Source organism: Emydura macquarii, unplaced genomic scaffold (genome assembly GCF_026122565.2).
Source record: "Emydura macquarii macquarii isolate MOO-44397 ecotype Brisbane River unplaced genomic scaffold, CSIRO-AGI_Emac_v2 contig_2457, whole genome shotgun sequence".
Classification (NCBI taxonomy): Eukaryota; Metazoa; Chordata; order Testudines; family Chelidae; genus Emydura; species Emydura macquarii.
In genome coordinates, this window is record NW_027132594.1 from 769,203 (window position 1) to 786,022 (window position 16,820).

A 16,820-nucleotide genomic window follows, 5' to 3' on the forward strand; every position below is an offset into this window, starting at 1 on the left:
TCTAAACTCTATTTGTCAAGTGAACACCTTTATAAATGGGAAGTACAACAGGAAGTATAAATATCTGTGATTAAATAGTACTATAAAAGGCACTATAGAAATACTTACGGTGAGATGAATGATATTGTATTACAGCAATAATATACAAACATTTTTTAAAAGACTGTATTGAAATGCACTGGCACAAAGGAACAGAGTTAAGGTATACCTGCAACTTAATTTTGGCATTTAAAAAAAACATTCTTTTGAGTGCTTAATTGTGTAATTTTATCACTCTCTTAATATAGTTAGCCTGAACCAGGAAAAGGTAAATTCTGAAATTTGACTGGGGAAGTTAATCCTTGGGAAGAAACAACTTGCATGATTCAAATGAAAATCTGTTTTGATTTGGTGACTTTACACTTCAGCTACAATTTTCAACCCTTATAAATGCCAAAATTTGATGGAAAATCAACTACGTATTCATACTTTGCTAAATAAGCTGTGTTGTGAGGCGTGTAGGAAACCTGCATGTCTCATTTACCATGTGCACTAGTTGTAAAGTGTACTGAATGAGAAAAACCACAAGTAGTCCTCTTTAAGGTATGGATACTACAAATAATTACTCACTGTAATAAAGTTAAGCACATTCATAGCCTCATTGCAATCAATGGTCTATTCAGAGAACTTAAGTTTAGCATGTGAATGTTTGCTGAATGAGGGCCTAAATGCACACATTCAGGGAGTGACAAATCTAATAAATTAAGATAACAAATGCTGTAATAGATTACAGTGAGGTTTAACAGATTGGAGTCCTACCTCATTTGCTGTACATTTTATAATACATGTTTAGTTTCTGTTTAGCCTAATACTGTTTCTTCTTTTAAAAATATACAATGGAACATCCTGTACGTAAAAACTGTTAAAAGAATGTTTATCTTGAACAAATAACCAGTCCTATTTAAAGCAATGAACTTGAAAAAAGTTGAGGTTGCATAACAACTGAACTCTGCATCTTTATTTTTTATTTATATTTTTGTGTGTGTGTATCTGTGTGTGTGTGTGTTTTTAATTGCATGATGAGCAGTACATGATGAACTAAAGATACACAAAATATAACAAGAATAGCAAAATCTGGCTAGCATATTTTGCTTTTCTAAATTTACAAAAAATAGCTTCACGGTCAACTTAATCATCCTTTAAACTTTGCTTATGGAAGGCTGCTTTATATATCTAATTTAAATGTACCTTTCCTGTTTCTTCACATAAGTTTCCCTAAAATTTGAAAGGCAATTCAAATCAAAACTGTATTATTAAAAACAAAAAAGGTTTCCTGGGATCATAATGGCAATTCCTAGTCATTCATTACAAGTAGTAAATGAGCCAGAAAAAGAGTAAGAGTAACTCTATAGCCCAGTGGTTAGAGCGCTCACCTAGGTTTGAGACACACAAATTCAAGCACCCTTGCATCAATGACTGACTGTTTACAAACAGTGGAATAACTTCAACAGGAGAGACTGAGATAGACACATAAAAGAATATTTCCTAGTCCCGGGCACTCTCTTGCAAGATGGGAGGCCCAATGTCAAATCCTTTCTTCTACATCAAGCAGAAGGGAAACTGAACCCAAATCTTCCAGCATCCTAGGTGAGTTCCCTAACCACTGTACTAAAGATTATAAGGGAAGCCTCTCATCCTCCATGCTGCTTGTGAATTTAGTTATCCTCTGCTTTTTCTCAAAATGCCCAAAACTTTGCCAAAATTAATATGTTTTGTTTTGACCCAACTCAAAAAATTTTTAGACTTTGATTCGTCAAAAATTTCAAAATTTCATTTTCAGTTCAAACCAAAATTAAATTTCCTTTTTTTAAAAAAATTTCCACCAAACCAAAAAATCTATTATGATGTCTTAAGTTTTCCAATAGATTAGAAATGATCAATCCTTTTGTTCAGAAGATCAGTTAATTCCTTATTACCAGTTAACTTTAAAATGCAATACATTTCCTTTCTTAAATTTATTTTTAATCCTTGCTTTAATGAAATTAACTCAAATTTTTTAAAAGAATTAAAATGGAAATCGTTGATGCTGATTTACAGAAAAATATTGATGACAATCTGAGAATTCAGTTTGCTACTGAGACTTCTGCCTCAGACATAAAAGCTCCATAAAAAAAAAAAAGGATGAAAAGCATAAATAGCTCTCCTCATTTTTTGCAACTGTTGATAAACATACCTTGTTTTAGACACTTGATCTTCAGACGGAAGGAACGGATTGTTAACTGTTGCAGACGATGTGTTTCCAAAGGCTGTGAGGCCTAACAATTTAATTTGAGAGAGGCCTAATGTGCTAGCATCTCGAGGTCGATGGAGTCGAAGGCAAACTGCTGAGGCCACTTCAGCTTTTACAAGCTGGATTTTTATATATGTGAGACCACTTGTGATAACAGGAGTTGACAAAGGCAACATATTCACCCCATCTGCACTTACTTCAACAGATACTGATGAAGGGCAAGCTACAGAGTAAAAAAAAAAAAACAAAAAAAAACAGGGTTTAACGTTTTCTTTAAAAAACATTTATCAGTTTGAATCCCCAGTTTTTAACTGACAAACCAGCATATTTTCCCCAACTAAAAGAGAGTTCAGAATCGTTAAAATTAACAAACAATGTAGGCTACGTGACAAAAGAGCAAATATATTTGATCTGTGTGACAAAATATGACCATAAGTTTTGCATTAATTGAATATAGATAAAAATATCAAAAGTGCGATTTGTGCACTTGATTTCAAAAGATTGGTTAAACTAATTAAGGAGGCATATGGGGCCTTGACTATTCAGGCTATAGCTGTATTCTACAATCACAAGGTGCTCCTAAGTGTGGATGAAGCTTATGCTGGCAAACCTGTGTGCCTTATTCCAGCCCTACTGAGCAAAATAAGCTATACTAGCAAAAAACAATGCAGTTTCACCAGTATAAATGAATCAACACTATGGACTTTTGCTGGCACAGTTATGTCAGTCAAGGATCACACCTTATCACTCCCACAAACAACCTAGATATGCCAGCACAAATTCATACTGTAGACATGGCTTCGGACAGTTTCAAACGCCCTTACCCACGGGAGAGATCGTCATCAGGTCAGTGATTACGATCCATTAAAACTGAATTGGTCTAACCTCACAAACAATAAAGCAGCCACCTGACCCTGTAGGATGCTCCAGAGAAAACAGTCTGAGGCACCAGGAGACTTGACACCTGGGGCCTGAAACTAAGAAAATGATTCAGCAATATGTAAAGAGATTCCTTTTGGAATGCAAGGGCCTCTCCTACTTAAAACCAACTCTCATCACAGACAAGGGAGGCAGAACTAGAAGACGAGCAAAGCATGCAGTCAGGTTTTGTCTGCACTACTGACTTATGGAAAATCCACACTCCAAAGCAATGCAATTATATCCCTGGTGTAGACAGGAGGGCTTCTCCCATCGACAAAGCTACAGCCTTTTGGGGAGGTGGAGTACCTACACTGAGAGAAGAAACTCTCCTGTTGGCATGTGCAATGCCTTCACTAAGGCCTGATCTACACTAGACTGTTGTGTCGACAAAAGTCAGCGGGGTTTTTTTTTTTGGCAAAATAGTGCTAATGTATACATTGCAATCACCCCCCTCCCGCCTCCCAACTGGCAAAACCTCCTCCCCCCATCTCTGTGGGCTTCTTGTGTTCAGCAATGTCAGTTTGGCTGACAGGGCAGTTTAAAAGTTGCTGTCAAACTAGTTGCATGCCCATGGAATGATGGGATTCAGAAATCTTCATCATATGATGCTGTGCCTGTCCCGTGAGGCATTGTAAGCCTTTCCCAAAGCACAGCTGCATGCAGTTGCACAGTGGGATAGCTACCCACAGTGCACTGCTCCCTGTGTTGACAAAAGAGCTGGTAGCGTGAATGCACTCCATTGACTGAAGGTTTAATTACAGCCATGGTTGTATGCTGGCAAAACTTGTGTCGACAAAACTTTTTAGTGTATCCAAGGCCTATGTGCTATAGCAGCGCTGTATGTGTAGACAAGCCCTCAGTTGTGCTCAGGGCAGATCACTTCTGTTCCTATCATCTAGCCTGTAGTGAAGGATAAGATTATGTGAGAGTAAATATCCATGTTGGCTGTTTTACAATCCTCTTTTCTCCCATGCTTTGTTTCAATTACCATATAAAAATACTTTGCTTTAAGAAGGCTGTTGGTCAATATCACTTGTCCGTAGAACTGGTTGGAATATTTTCAGTGAAATTTAGGCTAGGTCTATATTACAAACTTACATCAATATAACTACATCACTCGGGGTGTGAAAAATCCACACTCAAGCAACGTAGTTACAGCAACCTAACCCCTGGTATTGACAGTGCCATGTCGACATCAACAAAGCTATGGCCTCTCACGGAGATGGATTAATTATGGATGGATAGATGAAGCTCTCCCGTTGGCATAGCAGCATCTTCACTAAAGCACTGCAGCAGTGCCACTGCCACTTTTAAAGCACAGACCTGCCCTTAATTTAAATAGCAAAAAATATAGAAAACTAAAATATTCTATGGCATTTGATTCTCATTAGGAAAAGCAAAACTAAGAAACTGCTGGGCTTTTGTTAGTTTTCTTAAATCTGTGTTTTATGTTCAGTCAAAGAAATTTTTTTTCCTGAAGTTATATCCTCTAAGTTTTTCAGTTCAGCACAATTGTTACTAAATCTACTCACTTGCAAGGGATGCAAGATGAGGCTGGATGTGTATCTCTTTTAACAGCACTGCAGCAGGAAGATGAATTGTGAGATCACACCAGGCTTCTTCGGGTAGAAAGATGTAAGACCATGCAGCAGATCGAGCTCTTCTGTGGGGAGGCGTTGCCTGAAGTAGTACTTCAGCAGGCTGGGCAGTGGGACTGCTTGATGTAATTGAACCTTCAAACAACAATTTTTATATTAATTGTTAACACCACATTCTAAAGTCAGATTACCAGTCACTAAAGATTAACATTTTTCTATTATTCATTTGTCATAGTTTACATCACTCCAACCAGTTATAACAATGGCAATTACTAAATTCATTTTTGTTCTTTCCATTAAAATACATTATGAATAACTTGTATAAAATAGTTTATACATGTACACATGATTATGCAATTTTTTCCTTGTAAATTTGCTAGACATCTGCAAGCCAAAAACCTAAACCTGCCACAGCCAAAATAAAAAGATGTGAAGGGAGCCTGTTAGCAAGGTCCAAGTCCAATGTTCTGGTTAGATACCAAGCTCCCACCCCCAGCTGCTGAAAATGGGGAGGGTGTTGTACTGAATCCAAATTTGTATCACCATGTTTATCATACCACCTGGTTTGCCAAAGAAATTTCACCTATGCAAATGCGGTTTCCAAGCATTACACATGCACAAAATTTCTATGTACATGACTAAAAAGTTGTCTTGCACATCCATCTCAAAATACAGCCTGCTCTCTGTGTCCATCTTAAGCTCCTGGTAGGGTCACAAATGATTCGAAGTAGCTCCTTCCTCTCTCTTGCATTGGGGGGCATTGAAAGATCTGGGTTTCACAAAGGTTGTTGTTCTGGTCTTTTAGAGAGTACAGGAAACTAGTATTAAGATTCCTACATGAAAGGTTTTGAACCTGACAATGGTGTTTTCAATCTTGGTTTGCAAGTCTGCTCTAAGCAATTACTTCATATATCATGATTCAGAGCGCTCTCTTCTGATCATGTGGTCAACAGTGAAGTGACAAGAACAGCACCCAACAAGGAAGATCTCCTTTTTCCTAGTTGTTCAGACTCATCACCTTCCTATCATGAGGCGCAAAGTAGAAATGCTGAAACTCAGCAGCCAGGTCATTTAATTTCTCTTTCCCTCTTCCTCTCCACCACTGCTCCCAGCAGAACTAATAATGCAGCAACCATTACTCTTAACTCTGCCTGGTTTAAGAATAGAGTAGGAAGCGTTATTTGAGTGCCAAACACTCCTCACGTATAGCATCAGATTGCTGCTGATAGTGAGCAGTTTGTAACAGATGTGAAGTTGATCCTTAACATACATTACATGGTTAGAGTAAGGTCTCAGCTACTTACAAGCTCTCTATAGTGTGAGTTTGAAGACAACTGCTCATGTCTATTCTTAAGGTAATTGTTGAAAATACTAAAGTAGAAGATACTTAATGGACTCTCATTCTATCAACTATGCACAAATTTTATTTTTTGCCATTTTATAGCCATTTTGTAAGTTTCTTCTAATCCTGTCACTTAAATTTGGAGGAACCTTTTGCCACTTCCCCATAATACCTGCAACTCCCCTCCCCAAACATTTTAATCAAAATGGGCTTTTTCATTCTCCAGTCTTGTTGATACTCAGACTGTGGATGAGTTACCTTCCGAGCTAGGCCAGCAGACAGAAACCATCATCATTTGATCAGCATATTCTAAGAATAGAATGCCTTGTATAAATTTTATGGACTATCCTACCTCATTCACATTTTTAAATGTGTGTCTTAGTGCAATCTAGTGGTTTCTAAAAGCAAAAAAAAAGTAGTATTACAAACCTAATGGTGCAAAATTGTGAATTCCTTCCGCATTATCAGGCTCAGAAGCTAGTACTCTTGCTTTCAAACTGCTATCTGTTGCCTTGCTAGGACCAGAGTCAAGAAATTTCATAATAGTTGAAACCATGCTTCTTGCTGTGTTGACAATGGCTCTTGTACTGGTTACCATGTTGTTGCAAATGAGCTGAACACCTCCTAAGTGAAGGGAAATAAGTCAAATGTACATTAAAGATAAGTATGGAGCTAAAAGAAACCAAAAGCTAGGCTTTCTACTTAACACTAAGGGCTGATCTATACTAGAGAATTTTGTTGACAAAACAGTGGAGGTGTACAGACTAAAATGCTCTTCCCACCGATGTAACTCCTCTGCTATGTCAACATCATAAAACCACCTCAACGAGAGGTGTAGGGCATATATTGACTTAGTTAGGGCATCACAGTGTCAGTGTAGACCCTGCATCCCTTACATCAGCTGTGGGGCTGTCATTCTGGTCAATTTCACAGCTCTGCTGGAGCCATGAAACTGACAAGAAAGCCCTGCTGAGAGCTGAGCAGCTGGATCCTGCTCCCAGCTGAGAGAAGCCTGGATGCCAAGTACCCCCACTCCTGGCTTAACTGTGAAATTGACACGGCCGCCCAGTTTCCAGCGGGGAGGGCAAGAAGTCAGGGCAGCTAGATCCTACTCCCCAGGGTGAGAAGACCCAGGCAGCTTCCCTTGGCTTCTAATGGGGAACGAGGAAGGGAGAAAGCACAGGGCTGGCTCCTGGTGGGGAAGCTAAGAGACCAGACTCTCAGCTCTCCGCACTGCCCTTCTTAAGTCGATGGAAGTGCTCCTGGTGAGGACGCACTCCACCGACACAAGGAGGGTTGTGTGGACATCAGCCACCGCAGTAATCACTGCAGTGGCTGAAAGTAGACCTACGTCAGCTCAACTTATATTTCTAGTATACACAAGGCCTAAGAAAGTAAAGACATACTTGACCTACCTAAATTTACTCCATAGCTAGAGATCAATATTAATTTATTAAATAATCATTTACATTTTACCTAACTGAGTTCTACTAGGTAAATTTTAATGAGTGAAAAACCTGCTCTCTTACCCATATCATGGAATGCTTTCAGTGCCTCGCTGGTGTCCAAAACTCTCAAAATGAACCATAACAGTGGCTCAGATAACTGGCAAGTGGCAAGAGAACCCTAGAAGAAATATATGAACTACTTAGTCATGATGCATAGTACACAGCTAAATTTCACACAAACTTATTTAAACACAATGGGAAGTATATTACCTGATTATTTCATTTCTAGGATTGACCTCTCTTCCCCATCCCCAAGTGAGGATAAGTCCAAGATTAGACAGCACTCCCCAACCCCCACCCTGACCCCAAGCGTCCAGTTCACTTTTCTACCATGAAGTAGCATTAATATATTTCCCCTGGCTCCATCATCTCAGGGAGAATCTTCTCTGCCTAGGAACAGGGAAAGCTACTCAGTTAAGAGTGGAAGTAAAAATACTGAATATCCAAAATGGACAACTGTCAATGACTTTTTTGGGGGATCATAATAGAACCGGTTTAGACGGAAGAGAAACCATTTCAGGTTCAGGCTGGCAGCCATCAGGATCAGCAACAATTCACTGATAGTTTATGATGACAAGGATATAAATGGATGATTTCTGCCTTGAATGCTGGCCAGCCAGTAAGGTATTCTTAATGCTGGAGAAAACAAAGGGATGAAATGGTGACCCTGTAACCCCTAATGGAAAGGAAAGATAGAGAAAAGCCATCTGATTTGCTTGACTAGGCATCTGAAAAGTTAGCCAACATCAGCTTTTTGAGGAATATAATTAGAGTCTCCTCAAACAGCATGATTACACTGAAGGGATCCAGGATTAAATGCAACCACAATATGGAATTAGTATTGCCCCCTGAAGTATACAAAAAAAATCCAGTGAGGACCGAAGTCCTTTCAAAAGATTTCACAAGGTGTTAGTGTTCTCACTTTTGGTACCAACTAAGGCAAAGGCATGGCACACCCAGAGGAATGCAACCTTAAAATGGCTGGACAGGTGAAAGCGGCTCTAAGACGTTGGAGGCTTCGTAATCCTGTTTTAACATTTTATCTATGTGCTTGTCCATTATATTATGGATGGCAGCTCCTTGACATAAGAGTAACTGTTTCATTGAGGTGGAATACTGCTTAAGTACCCAAGCAAATTTTTCGTATCTCTCCTGTATTCTGCAGTACTTTAGCCTGTGTGGTGGGGAATCTGTTTCCAACAGGAAAAGGAGAATTCCAAAGATGATCAATTATAAAGAGGGGAAGCTTTGGAAATGGATGTGAATGAGCACCTCAGCCCAGTGAAAGACTAGTGCCTGAAGGCCAGAACTTTATTCACATACATGAATATTTAATATCTATATTAGGAAACAAAGAAAAGAAGAAGATCTGGACACATAACCATGACCATGATCAATGCCCTGAAGGGGAATGCCTGATCCCATAGAGAACTAAGTAAGTGTGAATTCATTAGATAGTGGAAGGATGTAGACTCTGAGAAGTTGGTGTTGGCTCACCCTTGTGTTTTGCTGGAAGGGAACCAGTTATATAGGACATCTTAGAGATCTGGTCACAAATGGACAGGCTAGACTAACAGGAGTGGAGCACAAGCAGCCTGGGATGAAAAAGACACTAGCACGGCCACACTCATCAAGGGACAGGCAGGACTCCAGATCAGCAATTAGGTTCAGCTATACTACTTTAGTGCTCCTTAAGTAGCTGGAGAGGGCTCCTGCGTACACTTTTGAAAAGTGGAGGCCCACCAGGGCAAAGTACAGAGGTGATGCGTGCATATATTTACACACACACACACACACACACACACACACACACACACACACACACACACACACACCCCACCCCACCCCACCCCACCCCACTGTGGAGAACTGCTAGGTCTGCAATCACCAGCCTGGAATACCTCAGGAACTTGGGTACCGCAGGCAGAAAAAGAGAACCAGGTGGAGGAAAGGATAAAAAAAGGGACTGGAGCTCCAACTGCACAGGAAGCAGACTGGGATGAGAGTGCCAGGAAACCTCTCACTGACAGCATTTGAATGCCAGAAGCTTGCATATAGATGCCATCTACTTTTGACTTGAACATGGCTAAATCCAGCAGTTATAGGATTGTCATGTGTCTATTCTTTGGAGAATAAAGCTTAACTCTCTACTTAACTAACATTAACTGCAATAAGAAAAAGCCCAATGCCAACCCCATGCAGGAAAAATGTTGAGTTCTTCATAGCTCAGGTTAGCAGAAAGAGAAATAGTCAAGGGTGCAAATTTTTAGAATCTCTACTCCAGAATGTTAGATCGAAGCAGAATGTGCATATAGCCCTAACAGTTACAAGTGTTTCAAGACATGCAACACCTTCACTGGGAGTCTACAGATGCAGAACCAGGAAGGAGAAAAGAAGATCTGAGGAAAAACTTGATCTTAGCCACACAGGCCGAGAAGCTGTATCAAAGGCACAAATGCAAATCAATTAAAATGAATTTAATTTAATCTGTACTTAAAGCAATGAAACCACTTGGAAACCATTTTAATGACACTAAACACTATTAAAATTACACGTACATTGGTAACAACTATGGAATAAACTGTTATTTGTGAGGATTTCCATGTTCATTACAAGGGCTATGAAATCTAAGGTTTTTTTTATAGGATTAATTCAGAAAATATTTAAAGCAGACTAAAATCTCAGGTACAGGACTGTTAAATTTCTATTAAAAGAACATTTCAAACTGTAACTGAGTAGACTTAAAGGAACTTACTTGTCTTCCCATATACCCACAGGCCATGTAGGTAAGAATTGGTTGAAGCATAACCTGCACTGTAGTGGCTTTTTTACTAAGTGTTGTCAATATAGTGAACAATCCATCTCCAACTGATATTGCATCTAATCCACCATGAAAGTTTTCATGTTTTGTGAGATGTAGACCACTTGCACCTAGTACAAATAGATTAAACACACAGCTTAAGGTCATGAGGCTAAGGCTTAAGAAATAAACATTACCAGTTTTACACAAATAGAGAATTCATTAACAGAACTTAATGCTATTTAAATCTCCATTCAATTAGTATTCCCATAGCTGTTGCAAAATATTAATTGGCATGTAATTAACAATGATATTTACAGTGAAGTGTAAATTATTATTACAGGGCCAGGTGCTTAATAGTACAAATAGGCAGGAATGATCCCTGTCCAAGAGAGCTTAATTTAATTTTAGGTGAGACATTACAAAGGAAGTTAATTAACCAAGGGAATGGGACAGGAAATTCAAGGGTCATAGCTGACTTCTTCTAGCCAAAAGCAACTAAAAAATGTTTAGGCTTCTTTCCAGAGGGCAATATAAATGCATATGATAGTATCTTCACAGCTCAGTGTGTGTCTGGTGCAGATGTATATGTTTCATAAGAGTTCTAAATGTATTCCCTGACTAAATGGCAGCTCGGCTTTTTGCAGTATTACTCAGCTTGCTTACCTGTTTATAATAGGGGAAAGTTGATGTATTCTATTAAAAATTCTTGGTAAACAACTTCCAAAAAGTTAGAGTGCCATCTTTACAATGAAGTGTGTGATTGGTATTGCTCTCCTCCTACTTTCATCTCTATGCTTAATTCATTTTCTCCCCTCTTATGAGAAAAATATAATACAGTCTTTACACTCTGAAAGAGATGTTTTCTGTTTTTATTTAAATGCATACTATCTACTTGCAAATACATACCGATTATCATTGCCATAGCACTGCTGTTACACTGGCCCAGAGCAGACAAAATCTGGCTCATAATTTGTTGGTTGGCTAACACCAAGTCTGCCACATATGCAGTTGATCCCTGAGTATTAGAACTGTTTCCATTGCCATCTTTGCCTCCTGAAACCTTTTCTTCATCAGAGACACTGTCTGTAGTACTGCTAGCCACTGGAACCCGAGCACTATATTCTCGGTTACTTGAAAGTGGCAGCTGCACTAAGATGTTAACCAGCTTCAACAAATCAAACATGAGTTGATCCCTTGTCATTTCTCCACAAACTGCTTTGGCATCACCTGGGCGGATAATATTGGCAAAGAGTCCTCCAAAACATGCTCGAGCACCCACTGAGCTGTCTGATCCACTGCGAGACATCACTTTGTCTGAGCATGTAATGTAATGGTGCACCAGAAAGGTGATAGACTCAATTACTGCAGAAATGGTGCTAACTGATACTACTTCAAAATTCTGTTCCAGGGTAAATTCCAAGAGCTTCACTTGTGCATCCAAAGGTCCCTGGCCTGTTTGGAAAGCACCCCTAAAAGACAGAATCAGAAAGAATATATTTAACTGACAAGTGACAACAGTTTATACATCTTTAAGAAGGTAGTCCTCTTCAAAGGACTTCCTGTATTTCACTAAGCAATGTAATCTGAAAACCTAGCAATCTTCAAAAAATGTATGTTGAAAGCACAAAGATAATTAGTTTTCTGTCCCTCTGACGGAGGGGATACGCATTTATTTTTCATAGCAATTTTTATCATCACAAAAACATGCTGTTTCTGGGAAGCGTCCTGTGCTGATATCATAAGGAAGATAAACACCTCCCCTTTGGCCATGTAGTTACCTTAGAGATATTTTTGAAATGCTGGCGTCAACAATTTTGATAAAATTATTGTGAGTGGAAAATTTGGTAAGCTTGCAGAAAGGTTTTCTATGGGAGAAAGACTTCTAATATTTTACCACCATTGGGGTTATTTCCACTTGTTTTTTTTTTGGCAAAAAAGGATTCTTTACTCCCCAGCACCAAATGCCGTGGGTTTTTTAAATCTTTAATGGTCCAGCAGGGTAATTACGCATCAACACCGTGGGAAAGAAGTATCAACTCCACTGTTGACTACAACAAACAGGTTAGAATAGGTAGACATTTGCATGCCAATAAGTCACATTCAAGATAGATTCTCAATTTAGGCAGTGTTCTTACTGGAGGTCTGCGAAATGAATGTTCAATGCTGCTACTTTTGAAGTTTTACCAATATGCACTGAATTATGTAAAAGTCTCATTTAGCTAAAAGAAAAGATAAAATTTCAAAACTAGCAATCTTCTGCTACCAAGTACTGAACCTTATTGTAATTTTTAACATTACAGAATACAAAGCAGTGAGTTAGTGTTTCAGCAGGTCTAAGGGTACAATTTAGAAGACAGATTGTCTCTCTAAAGTTCTAAAGAGAAGAAAATTAAAATAAAAGTAACGCTTCTTTCACAATCGGTCTAGTGCTTTGATGAGCAATAATCATATTTGAAGATGTATTGAAAACAGTATTAAATATCTGAACTGCTGTTTCGGTGCTTTTCCTGGGTTTTGGGAGATTTAAATCCTACTTCTTGTTTGGAAATAATTAAGACATACTTAAAGGAGGCTTTAGTATCAGGAGACGAATCAGCTCACGTTCATGTTCTATTTCAACTCTGAGTGTGCGCGTTGCTCAATGTAAGTCAAATGTGGCATGCATACAGTAATACACTGCAATATATAGACAAAGTGAATAAAAGTTGGAATGATTACACCAATAAAAACAACGTATTTCTCATCATGAATGTATGTAAACGTTATAATACAAAATCCTAAATATTTCAAATTACAGATATCATCCAAGGTATAAATTACTTCTGTTTGTTGCAGTCTTCTCTACTTGCAGCCTATGATTAAGAGACAGACAGTATTATGGTGCCACCTACTGGGAAGTGAGGAAGCAGAGGACCTGCCTATCCCAGTTGAAGAACTACCAGAACTACTTACAAAAGAAACAGAATACAAGAGAAATAGGAAGCAAGAGGCAGCACACCAACCACTGGAAGAAAGGTAGGATGCATAATGACAGATGACAAATGGAATTATCAGCAAGTAATTTTTGCTTGTTTTAAGTCTCTTCTCCCATCCTACAACAGTGGGTTAAAAGGACATACAATGGCTCTACGAAGCAGCAACCTCAGGAGGTGAGCTTACTTTATTGTGCTGCTAGCAGGACCTTGCAGCCAAATAAGTCATCCAAAGAAGTGGACAGGTCCTAATGGCATATTATAAGGGACTGAAGTCAAGATTAACCTGCCACTTTTCACACCTTGGAAAAATAACTCATTGGAAGTGAGCACTGAAGTGCAGACTTTAAGCCATATGGCATTTGACAACTCAGAACACAAGGTTTACTAGCCAGATCAGAATGCAGTCTCACACCCACCTAACAATAGCAGCTGTAGCAGTAGCCTTGCTCTTGTAACTTTCAAATCAATCAATCCACGTTTTGACTTTTTAAATTCTTGAAAGAGAGAAATATAAAGCTTAAGACAGCGGTTCTCAACCGGTGGTACTTGGAAGAAGGCTGGGTGGTATGCGAGCCGTACCGCGCCGCCGAATCTGCTGCTGAAATTCCGCCCCCCCACCCCCCGCCGCCGAAAGTCCCCCCCCCGCCGCGAAACCCCACCGCCGAAAAGGGGCAAATGGCGGCAGGGTTTCAGCGGAGGGCATTGTTCCCCCTATGCAACCCCACCGCCGCCGAAAGTCCCCCCCCCTTTTTTTTCCCCCGAGTGGTACTCGGGGAAAAAGGTTGAGAACCGCTGGCTTAAGAACATGCTCAACATACAATAAAGGCAGTCTCTTGTCACTGGGGGGAAGATACCGGACTTGTTCTGGAGGAATCTGGTTTTAACTGCAGGAATGAATTCCAGAAGAAAACAAAATAAACTCTTCTGAAGAGAACTGAAAGCACACAGAAGGGATGAGAGAGTTAATTTATCTCACTTGTCCAGCCAAGATCACTAAAATAAAGGAAAGTCATAAATAAGTCTGCTCTAATGTCTCAAAATGGGGGTCTTGTCAGAACCTGCAGGATGGAAGTTGCTGAATGAATGCCTAATCTTTGAGGAGCCTCTTGAATTCCCTCAGAAGGAAGTCCAAAACATCCTGAGGCAAAAAAGATAGGACAGTACTATCCCGTGCTACATCAGGCCATGAACATCTTTGAGATCAGAGTAAAGGCAAGAAGTTGGAGATATGTTATTGCTGATCGGACAGTATGCATCCACAACAAAGGGCTTCTGTTAAGAAACTAGTGCAGCAAGCTGGTGATGGTGATTGTAGAACACAAGCCCTTGAAGATCAGCTCCAAGATTTCAGGAAGCGTCCACAGGGGGCTCGTGCTAGGCTCATCACATCTAAAAAGCAGCATTGGCAGAATCATCGAGTCAATAAAAATCATGACTGCATTGCCCTTCCTACACCTCCTCAGAACCTTGGGCAGCAAAAGGAAGCAGAGAGATGCAAGATCCTAGGTTCCCTCTCCAACTTAAAATGAAGCCTCACAAGAGTGTGAACAAACTCTCAAAGCTTAGCTGATACTGTTCAAGAAAACCAAACCAATATGAGGCATACTTCCAACTTTGGCAAGTATCCTTGAATCCAGCCCTGCTCTCGCAAAACTGTATATAGCTGAGCTAGTGTCAGAGTGCTGTTGCAATCCCTCAGACAGGTCTATCAGGAAGAAAAACTGGGTACCTGCCCACATTTCCAGCAGCAGCACTTCCAGAAATGAAAGGCATGATGTGACTGCCCACCTCCTTAAGAGGTGGCATAAGTCACTCACGTTCCAATTGTCACAGTGGACAAAGATAGGGGAATCAAGGCCCATTTGGTTCCCCCTTTCTTGTCTCAGTTTGAGCAAAATCCTGAGTATTAGAGAATTAGGTGGGTAAGCAGAGGGCAGGAGTTGGGACCAAGGTACTGGTAGGGCATCTACCACACAACTGTGGCCATATTCTCCTTTAGAACAGAAGCAGCAACATTTTACATTGGTTGAAGTTGCGAAGAAGTGTACCTTCAAGAGGTCCCAGATCTGACAAATGCTGTGGAAGACAGAGGCATTGGGCTTTTACTCGTTGTCCAGAGGGAAGTTTCTGCTCAGGGAGTCCGCCATTGCATTCTGAAGGCCCAATAGGTACATTTCACAGATTTTTATCATAGAAGATTAGGGTTGGAAGAAACCTCACAAGGTCATCTAGTCCAACCCCTTGCTCAAAGCAGGACCAACCCCAACTAAATCATCCCAGCCAGGGCTTTGTCAAACTGCACCTTAAAAACCTTTCAGGATAGAGATTCCACCACCTCTCTAGGTAACCCATTCCAGTACTTCACCAACCTCCTAGTGAAAAAGTTTTTCCTAATATCCAACTTAGACCTCCCCCACTGCAACTTGAGACCATTGCTCCTAGTTGTGTCATCTACAAACACTGAGAACAGCCTAGGTCCATCCTCTCTGGAACTCCCTTTCACATAGTTATCAGCTGCTATCAAATCCCCCCTCATTCTTTTCTTCTCAGACTAAACAAGCCTAGTTCCCTAAGCCTCTCCTCATAAGTCATGTGTCCCAGCCCCCTAATCATTTTTGTTGCCCTCTGCTGGACTCTCTCCAATTTGTCCACATCCTTTTTGTAATGGGGGACCCAAAACTGGACACAATACTCCAAATGTGGCCTCACCAGTGCCGAATAGAGGGGAATAATCACTTCCCTCGATCTGTTGGCAATGCTCCTACTAACGCAGCCCAGAATACTGTTGACCTTCTTGGCAATAAAGGCACATTGTTGACTCATACCCAGCTTCTTGTTCACTGAAACCCCAAGGTCCTTTTCTGCAGAACTGCTGTCTAGCCAGTCGGTCCCCAGTCTGTAGCAGTGCATGGGATTCTTCCGTCCTATGCACTGGACTCTGCACTTGTCCTTGTTGAACCTCATCAGATTCTTTTTGGCCCAATCCTTCAATTTGTCTAGGTCACTCTGTATCCTATCCCTACCCTCCAGCGAATCTACCATTCCACCCAGCTTAGTGTTATCTGCTGAAGGTAAAATCCACCTCAACCTCCAGATCACTAATAAAGATTATTGAACAAAACTGGTCCCAGCACCAACCCCTGGGGCACTCCGCTTATTACCGGCTGCCAACTAGACATCGAGCTGTTGATCACTACCCATTTAACCCGATGATTCTATCCATCTTACAGTCCATTCATCCAACCCATACTTCTGTTACTTGCTGATAAGAATATTGTGGAAGACTGTATCAAAAACTTTGCTAAAGTCCAGGTATATCACATCTACTGCTTTCCCCACATCCACAGAGCCAGTCATCTCATCACAGAAGGCAATCGGGTTGGTCAGGCATGAGTTGCCCTTGG

At 40.2% G+C, this 16,820-nt stretch overlaps 1 protein-coding gene across 1 annotated transcript in view; it reads right to left on the reverse strand.

Annotated features, from left to right (window-relative positions):
* Window positions 1-16,820, reverse strand: part of BIRC6 (baculoviral IAP repeat containing 6) — a 354,060-nt gene that overhangs the window by 172,248 nt on the left and 164,992 nt on the right. The window contains exons 46-51 of the mRNA XM_067562654.1: window positions 11,348-11,910; window positions 10,394-10,569; window positions 7,660-7,756; window positions 6,560-6,754; window positions 4,723-4,923; window positions 2,213-2,492 (exon numbers count right to left, since the gene is read on the reverse strand). Of these exons, the coding sequence (XP_067418755.1) occupies window positions 2,213-2,492; window positions 4,723-4,923; window positions 6,560-6,754; window positions 7,660-7,756; window positions 10,394-10,569; window positions 11,348-11,910 (1,512 nt within the window). The remainder of the gene's footprint in view (window positions 1-2,212; window positions 2,493-4,722; window positions 4,924-6,559; window positions 6,755-7,659; window positions 7,757-10,393; window positions 10,570-11,347; window positions 11,911-16,820) is intronic.